The following is a 9395-nucleotide window of genomic DNA, read 5'->3' on the forward strand; positions in this document are numbered from 1 at the left end:
CCGCCGCTGGGGAGCCTGTGCCCCACAACGGCAAAGGCCACAACGGTGAGAGGCCCGCGTACCGCAAAAAAAAAAAAAAAAAGAAAATCTACAAACAGCAAATGCTGGAGAGGGTGTGGAGAAAAGGGAACCCACTTGCACAGTGGGTGGGAATGTAAATTGAGTCAGCCACTATGGAGAATAGTATGGAGGCTCCTTAAAAAACTAAAAATAGAACTACCATATGACCCAGCAATCCCACTACTGGACATATACCCAGAGAAAACCATAATTCAAAAAGACACATGCACCCCAGTGTTCACTGAAGCACTATTTACAATAGCCAGGTCACGGAAGCAACCTAAATGTCCATCAACAGGTTGAATGGATAAAGAAGAATTGGTACATATATACAATGAAATATTACTCAGCCATAAAAAGGAATGAAATTGGGTCATTTGTAGAGTCATGGATGGACCTAGAGACTGTCATACAGAGTGAGGTAAGTCAGAAAGAGAAAAACAAATATATATTAACACATATATGTGGAATCTAGAAAAATGGTACAGATGAACTGGTTTGCAAGGCAGAAATAGAGACACAGACATAGAGGACAAATGTATGGATACCAAGGGGGAAAAGCCGGGGTGGGGGGTGGGGTGAGATGAATTGGGAGGTTGGGATTGACATATATACGCTAATATGTATAAAATAGATAACTAATGAGAACCTGCTGTTATAGCACAGGGAATGCTACTTCACTTTGCTGTATAGTAGAAACTAACATAACATTGTAAAACAACTATACCCCAATAAAAAAAAAAAAGGAGATTATGGAGTAAGCCAAATCACTCTCTGGGCCTCAGTCTTACCATCTGTGAAATGGAAGGGTTGGGTGGAGAATCCATGATTCCTAGAGTTGTTGTGTTAGAAGAGGAGAGACTTGGAGGAAATAACCCCTACGGAAAGTAAGAAGCCCAGGACTATATAAATAAACATTGATACCTACTAGGTTTTGAGACTCTACTACAGGTCAGACATAAACATTTTTTATTAACATTTAAAAAATATTTAAATTATCAAATATTTCAAACATACAGAAGAATCCCTAAATATAGTGATTGTGTCCACCTCCATGAGATCTTAACTCTTTATTCACTGCTGTATCCCCAGAGCCTAGAACAGTGCCTGGGACATAGTAGAAACTCAGTGAGGTTTTTTTGAATGAATAAATGACTCCTTATGTCTCTTCATATACAAATAAATGTTAGTTACTCTAGGGTAATTCCTACAAGTGGAATTGCTTCAACTCTAATAAGTTAATTGCCAAACAGCCCACCAATTTACACCCTCGTCACAAATATGTAGGTTTTGTGTTTGCTCAGAATCATACCAACGTTTGAAATTATCACGCTTTCTTATTTTTGCCAATCTGATGGATGTTAATGGTATCTCACTGTTTTATTTTGCATTTCCTTGATTATTAGTGAGGTTGGGCATTTTTCCTTAGGTTTTTCTTATGACTTGCCTGTTCCTTTCCTATGCCCATTTTTCTACTGGATTATCTTTTATAGTATCCAATATATATTTTGGATACTAACTCTTCGTTAATGTTTTGCAAATACCTTCTTCTTGTTGGTGGCTCATGCTTTCTCTTTGTGATATGATTTTTTGACCAGAAATTTTAATATTTTCAAATTTATGAATACTTTCCTTCATGGTTTGTACTTTATGTGTTTTGTTTAAGAAATTCTTTCCTACTCTGAATTGATAAAGACGTTCTCTTTTTATCGAAAAATTTTTTATTAACTCTTATTGGGAAATAATTTCAAATTTACAAAATGCTGCAAAGATAAAAATAGTACAAAGAACATTCATATACCCTTTACCCAGATAGTGTTAACATTTAATCACATTTGTTTATCATTTGATAAGTATAATATACAACATATAGTATGTAATACATATGATATAAAACATGTACATATATTTTTCATGATCTATTTGAGGGTAAGTTACATACATTATGGTGCTTTACAGCTAAATACTTCCGTGTGTACTTCCTACAAATAGGGATAGCACAGTTCAAAATTTACACTGATAAAATACTTTTATCAAATCTCCTGTTCATATCCCAGTTTCGTCAGTTGACAAATTTGATGTTGATACACTTGATAGCGTTTTTATAATCCTATGAACTCTATAACCATATAGCAGTTATAAAAACCCTTTGTACAGGCTCCAAACTAGAGGCAGGTATTGCATTTAACTGTCATATTTTTTTAGCTTCCTTTAATCTGGAACATTTCCTCAACCTTTATTTGTCTTTTATGATATTGACGTTTTTGAAGAATACAGGTCCCTCCCCTCTTTTCAGTAGAATGTTCCTTATTTTGTGTTTATCTGCTGTTTCCTTGAGATTAGATTGATGAAATGCACTCTCGGCTGGAACATACATAGATGAATATTGTGCAGTATTACAAAGATGTAGTATTGTATCTTTCTCAGGTTATGATGTCTGGAGGTACACAATGTCTATCTGCCCCTCATTGGTTGACCAACGCTAGTCAAAGTGTTGTCCAATTTCTCCACTGTATAATCACTGCTTTTTAAAAATTATTATTAATTTATTTTTGCTGTGTTGGGTCTTCGTTTCTGTGCGAGGGCTTTCTCTAGTTGTGGCAAGCGGGGGCTACTCTTCATCGCGGTGCGTGGGCCTCTCACTATCGCGGCCTCTCTTGTTGCGGAGCACAGGTTCCAGACGCGCAGGCTCGGTAGTTGTGGCTCGCGGGCTCTAGAGTGCAGGCTCAGTAGTTGTGGCGCACGGGCCTAGCTGCTCCGCGGCATGTGGGATACTCCCAGACCAGGGCTCGAACCGGTATCCCCTGCATTAGCAGGCAGATTCTCAACCACTGCACCACCAGGGAAGCCCCAATAACTGCTTTTTATTTTTTTGCTCCCCCAAACTCATAAGCAATCTGTAGGGAGACACCTTAAGACATGCAAATACTCTGGGGACTTCCCTGGTGGTCCAGTGGTTAAGATTCAACGCTCCCAGTGCAGGGGGTCCAGGTTCGATCCCTGGTCAGGGAACTAGATGCCGCTGGCAGCAATGCAGGCAATGAAGATCCCTGTGCCGCAACGAAGACCCCACGCAGCCAAACAAATAAATACATATTTCACACAAAAAAAACAAGACATGCAAATATCCTGCTCCTCATCAAAATTTCTTCCTAGCTTTAGCATCCACTGATGATTCTTTCCTGATCCAATCTTTGCCATGATAGTTGGAAAACAATTCATTTAAAGTTTAAAATTGTGTTTTTATGTATGTTTTTCACCTGGAATTGATTTTGTAGTGTGAGATAGGGATCAAATTCTACCTCCTCCCTCCCGCTCCTGTATGGCTAACTAATCAGCTCCATTTGTGGAAAAGCTGATAAGAAATGTCCACTCCTTCATACATCAAATTTCCATTTTTGCTGGGTTTGTTTCAGTAGTCTCTATTCTGTCCAATTGGTTTATTTGTTTATCCCTGCACCGATACTACAGTGTTTTAATTATTATAGTTTTGTAATAAATTTTGATACATAGTAAGGCAAGTATCCCATTATATTCTTCTTTAAAATTGTCTTCTCCATTGTTGTCTTCCTGGCAATTATATTCATTGTCACAGATAATTTCCACAACAATCTTGAGAGAGATTAAGAAACTTTCCCAAGGTCACAAGGCCAATAAGGAGGAATTTGAACCCAGGCCTGCCCAAGGTCAGAGTTCTTTCCATTTCTTCCTGGGGTTCTGCCTACCCAAAGCCAAAGGGATGCTTACCTAGGCATGGAGAAGTGGAGGTCAGAGAATCAAGTGTGGGCAGGTGAGAGAAGGCAGGTTTCAGACTGGGTTTGGGTTTGGTCTCTGGGTGTAGACTTTGCCAGCCAAGGGACTTGGTTCTGACTTGTCTGGCAGAACCGGAAACAAGATTGGAGGAAATGGGACCCCAGGACTGATCACCCACAGGTCTCCATGGGCACATCTTGCTGCTTCCCAGGCTGAGCAGGGTAGTGTGGCAGCAGCCTGACAGGGGGACCTGCGGCTGCTTTTATGCTGGGGGTTATGGTGGGGGCCTTGGGACGCAGGGAGGGGAAAGAATCTGGCTGGCTGCCTGGAAGCTAGGACAGAACCCACCCCAGGGAGCCCCATCCTCCACCAGCCCCTCCCTGCCTGCTTAAGAGACCCTAATCAGCTTGGGGAGATTAAGGGCTCCGGCCGGCTCTTCTCACACCCCCGCCCTGGGCCCTGGCAAAGGACACCCGTGGCAGGGCGTCAGAAGGATCGGCCCTGTGACCCCGAGCCCCGGCCCTGGCCCGAGCCCCGGACTTTCCGGTGAGTGGCAGAGCCCCCTCCACACGGACTCCAGGTCCTTCCTGCCGGAAAGAGACCATGGAAGGGAATGGGAGTGTTCCCACTGACCCCTGACAGCTCTAAGAGGGAGAGAGGGGCAGACAAGGGGCAGCGGAAAGCAGAGCAAAGCGGGGGGGAAAGGGGGTGCTTCCAGGCTATGCCCCTGACCCCATATAGTCGTCCAAGCCCCCGGAGGGGGTTGTGGAAGCAGAGATAAGCCGTGGGTTAATTGGCCTTTGAGAGCCTTGGGGGTTGCGGAGAGCCCTGGGGGTCGCGTCCTCTCATGCTGCTCTGTTTATGCTCCCAGAAGCCGGCAATGACCGCCCGCGCCCTCCTCGCGGGTGGGCTTCAGGACCACGGGCTCTGCGCCCCCACGCGGGAGGCTCAGTCTCCGCCCGGCCTTCCCCGGACGCCGTCCCGGCCCCGGCCTCTGCTGCGCCCCCTGCTGCTGCTGCCGCTGCTGCTCCTGCCGCGCCCCGCCCTCTCCACTGTGTTCACAGTTGGGGTGCTGGGCCCCTGGGCCTGCGACCCCATCTTCGCCCGTGCCCGCCCGGACCTGGCCGCCCGCCTGGCCGCCGCCCGCCTGAACCACGAAGCTGCCCTGGAGGACGGCCCCCGCTTCGAGGTCGCGCTGCTGCCCGAGCCGTGCCGGACGCCGGGCTCGCTGGGGGCGGTGTCCTCCGCGCTCAACCGCGTCTCGGGCCTCGTGGGGCCGGTGAACCCCGCAGCCTGCCGGCCGGCGGAACTACTAGCTCAAGAAGCGGGGATCGCCCTGGTTCCCTGGGGCTGCCCCGGAATGCGGGCGGCGGGCACCACGGCTCCCGCGATGACGCCCGCGGCGGATGCGCTCTACGCCCTCCTGCGCGCGTTCCGCTGGGCGCACGTGGCCGTGGTCACCGCCCCCCAGGACCTGTGGGTGGAGGCGGGACGCGCACTTTCCACGGCGCTCAGGGCCCGGGGTCTGCCCGTTGCCCTGGTGACCTCTATGGAGCCCTCGGATCTGTCTGGAGCCCGGGAGGCCCTGAGGAGGGTCCAAGGTGGACCCAGAGTCAGAGGTAGGCTCCCCTGCAGGATGCGGGGGGGTCGGCCGTCCAGCGAGCAAAGGACAGAGTACCGAGCGGAGCCTCTGTGTTCGCAGCAGTGATCATGGTGATGCACTCGGTCCTGCTGGGCGGTGAGGAGCAGCGCTGCCTGCTGGAGGCTGCAGAGGAGCTGGGCTTGGCTGATGGTTCCCTGGTCTTCCTGCCCTTCGACACGCTGCACTACGCCTTGTCTCCAGGCCCGGACGCCTTGGCCGTGCTCGCCAACAGCTCACAGCTTCGCAAGGCCCACGATGCGGTGCTCACCCTCACGCGTCACTGTCCCCCGGGAGGCAGCGTGCTGGACAGTCTGCGCAGGGCCCAAGAGCATCAGGAGCTGCCCCCTGACCTCAATCTGCAGCAGGTAGAGGGACCAGGGAGGAGGGAAGAGGGGAAGAGAGCAGAGAATAGCCAAAAAGGGGAGATGGAGGCTGGAGGCAATGGGAAGAGAAGTGGATAGGGTCGATGGAATGAGAGGAGGATGCAGTCAATAGGAGGGAGTAGGAGGCCAGTAGGGAGAGAATAACCAGCAGCTCTGCATGTCCTGGGTGATGTAAAGGCTCTGGCCTTGCTTGGAGCATCTTTGTGTATTGGAATTGCTTCCAGAGAGTTGGCAGTGAGACCTCTCAAGGTCAGCTCCAAGGAGCAAACGCTAACAAACTCTGCACTGCAGCATCTTTTGCAGTCTACTTTAAAGTAAACCCACTTCCAACACGGCCGTGACATACAGTCTGTATTAAACAACCGGTGTTCTTAAGAGAGCAGGAAGGAGGGAGAATACAGATCCAGCCTCCATGCCCAGTTCGGAGGTGTTTCCTCTGGGGCTTCACCTAGTGGTCTTAACTTTTTGAGAGCCTTACATCTTGTGAGAAGCAGAAAGGTCCCTCCCTAGGTGGAGCAAGGCCTTCTATAACCATCTAGATTCACAGCTTATTCCCATCAAGCAGCTAATATCCAGGATTCCCTGAGAACAGTGGTGAGATGGGATGGAGAACAGGTGGGGAAATAGAGGTGGGGGAAATGGTGGGAAAAACCCTTTTCAGTTCTCAGTAAGTAGCATAGCCTTTCACCTAGCTGCCCAAGGGAAACCCCTGGGAGTCACCCTTGATTCCTCTAACCCTTCCGCCAACATCCAGACACCAAGTTCTGTCACTTATGCTTCCCAAAGGTCATTTGAATCCATCTACTTTCTCCGTCCTCACTGTCACACCCCTGGTTCAGGCCACAGCACCTCTGGTCCAAATCCCCAAATAAAATCTCCCAAGTGGTCTCTGCCTCAACACTTACCTACCCCAGGCCTTTCTCCACCCAGCAATCAGAGTGAACTTCAGACAACTGACATATCTGACCGTGTCACGCCCCCATCCAAAGTCTCCCAGTGGCTTCTCCTGCCCTGGATAGATACAGGTCTCTTCACTTGGTTTATCAGGTCTCATGTCTTCCTCTCTCTTCCTTCTTTCTTGAACTTCAGCCAGACCGAGCTACTTTGGGTTCCCCAGATGTGACCTTCTCTTTTGCTTCTGTGCTACTGGGTGTACGGTTCGCTCTCTCCTGTCCCTACACTCCCCCAGATATTTCGGATTCGTCCCCTGAGGGATGGTCACTTCTGGAAGCCTCTTCCTCCTCCCCCAGCCTGGGCTGGGTGTCTTTCCTGTCTCCTCAGCTCCCTCAGTTACCCCTCCCCTCACTCATTACACTGCCTTAACATCCCTGTCTGTCTCCCCCCACTAGAGGAAAGATTCCTCGAGGTAGGGACTCTGTCTTGTACCCTAGTGCTCTACACAGTACCTGGCGCTGAGAGAGATGGGAACTGGGAATAATAGAGAAGCTCCATGAGATCAGGTGGTTGCCTTGGGGAAAAGAAAAGAACTAAAGATAGAAAATAGAAGCCAACCAAAAGACGAGAAAGAAGGCTTTCGATGAATGGTAGGTAATGATTTTAAAAATATACGCAGGGCAACCAAAAGGAGAGGGAAGAGAGGAGATGTAGGTATTGGAGTTAGAAGTAACAAGTGATAAGAAGAGCGTAAGAATACTGAAAAGAGGAAAGGGCAGTGGCAAAAACGGGTGGGATAGCCAAATAGGGAGAGAGGAAGAGAGAGCCAATGGGGAGGGATATGGAACCACTAACTAGGAGGTGCGAACAGTCAAAACACACAGGGCTTGAAGGACTCGAAGGGCCCAGTGAAAGGATAAGCGGAGACAGTAAGTCCCCGTCTGTTTACGGGCCGTGACCCCGAAACCTGAACACCCTACCCTTCCTCCCCAGGTATCCCCTCTCTTCGGCACCATCTATGACTCAATCTTCTTGTTGGCCGGGGGCGTGGTGCGAGCGCGGGCGGCCGCAGGTGGCGGCTGGGTGTCTGGAGCAGCCGTGGCCCGCCACGTCCGGGATGCCCAGGTCCCCGGCTTCTGTGGGGCCCTGGGAGGAGCCGAGGAGCCCTCCTTTGTGCTGCTGGACACGGATGCAGCCGGGGACCAGCTGTTCGCCACATACGTGCTGAACCCCACCTGGGGCTTCTTCCGCTCCGCCGGAACCCCGGTGCATTTTCCTAGAGGGAGACGGGGGCCTGGGCCCGACCCCTCGTGTTGGTTCGACCCAGACGTCATCTGCAACGGAGGTGAGGGCGAACATCCCAGCCCACACTGGGACAGTGACCGTGAACCCTCCACAAAGTGGTGAAAGAGAGTGAACTCTCATCCTGTAACTCCTGTTGGAGGCCCTTCCAGGTCCTCCTCAGAGACCCCTGGCTTGTGCAGGACCCCTGTCTTGCTGAGCCCCTGGAGCCCTCTTGGAACCTTTCTAGCATTCCCAGACCACCACCCCGCCCCGCCCTTTGCAGGACCCATGACCTTTCCCTAGATCCTCTTATGGGCTCCCATCCCCCTTTTCTGGAGCCTCCAAGATTTGACGTGACTGCATTCCTCCCTAGAGAGCAGCAGTCCCCAAGCTCTTTGGCAGCAGGGACCTGTTTCGTGGACGACAGTTTTTCCACGGACTGGGGCGGGGCGGGGGGTGTTCAGGCGGTGATGCCAGCGATGGGCAGCGGCAGATGAAGCTTCGCTCACGCACGCCGCTCACCTCCTGCTGTGCGGCCCGGTTCCTAACAGGCTGCGCGGACAAGTAGCGGTCCGCGGCCCGGGGCTTGGGGACCTCTGCTAGAGAGGATGCCCCCCCTCTGCTACAGTCCTCAGCATCTCTCCTCTCACTGCCCCTCCAGGAGTGGAGCCCGGCGTCGTCTTTATCGGCTTCCTCCTGGTGGTTTTGTTGGGGCTGACAGGAGCCTTCCTGGCCCATTATTTTAGGTGAGTAGGGTAAGTAGGAGAGGAGTTTGGCTCTCCACCTGCCAGAAATGCGACTGTGCAGCAGGCTGGGCCCACTCAAGAGTAGAAGGAGGGAGGATGTTTTTTGGAGAGGGGGAGAAGGAAGGAGTCCTGGAGGGCTGGCAGAGTCCCGGGGTGGGGGGGGTGTGGTTTGCGGATGACTGCCCTCTCCTGAGGCAGCATTTTCCGCCACTGGCTTCCTCTCATGGACCTTGGTCCCCTTTGCGAAGATGACCTCCTTTCTCTACCAGGCACCGCCTACTTCACATCCAAATGGTCTCCGGCCCCAACAAGATCATCCTGACTCTGGATGACGTCACCTTCCTCCCCCCGCAGAGGGGCAGCTCTCGGAAGGTGGGGGAGGAGGGGAGCCAGGACCCAGCTGTCCTCCCCTGTATGTTCGGTCCCCTGCCTGGGCCAGCCCTCACCCCAGCCCCCACCTGGGAAGGCCTGGTTTCTGCCTTCGCTCCGTCCCAGGTCTGAGTGCTGGGATCAACGCCCTCATGTGTGCAATGAGGATAACAGCCCCTGTCCTGACCGCTTTCCTTGGATAGGGTGAAGCTCCAACAGAAAATGAATATGTTTGTTTTGTAAGCTCTGAAGCGTCGCGTACTT

General features: G+C 51.1%; 1 protein-coding gene across 1 annotated transcript in view; it reads left to right on the top strand.

The window, feature by feature from the left end:
* The first annotated feature begins 4253 nt into the window (after positions 1-4253).
* The window catches only part of GUCY2D (guanylate cyclase 2D, retinal), a 14983-nt gene continuing 9841 nt past the window's right edge, over positions 4254-9395 (top strand). The window contains exons 1-6 of the mRNA XM_007457805.1: positions 4254-4359; positions 4685-5432; positions 5516-5820; positions 7726-8077; positions 8678-8762; positions 9032-9134. Of these exons, the coding sequence (XP_007457867.1) occupies positions 4694-5432; positions 5516-5820; positions 7726-8077; positions 8678-8762; positions 9032-9134 (1584 nt within the window). The 5' untranslated portion in view covers positions 4254-4359; positions 4685-4693. The remainder of the gene's footprint in view (positions 4360-4684; positions 5433-5515; positions 5821-7725; positions 8078-8677; positions 8763-9031; positions 9135-9395) is intronic.

The sequence above is a fragment of the Lipotes vexillifer genome, unplaced genomic scaffold (genome assembly GCF_000442215.2).
Source record: "Lipotes vexillifer unplaced genomic scaffold, Lipotes_vexillifer_v1.1 scaffold611, whole genome shotgun sequence".
In the NCBI taxonomy this organism is placed as follows: Eukaryota; Metazoa; Chordata; class Mammalia; order Artiodactyla; family Lipotidae; genus Lipotes; species Lipotes vexillifer.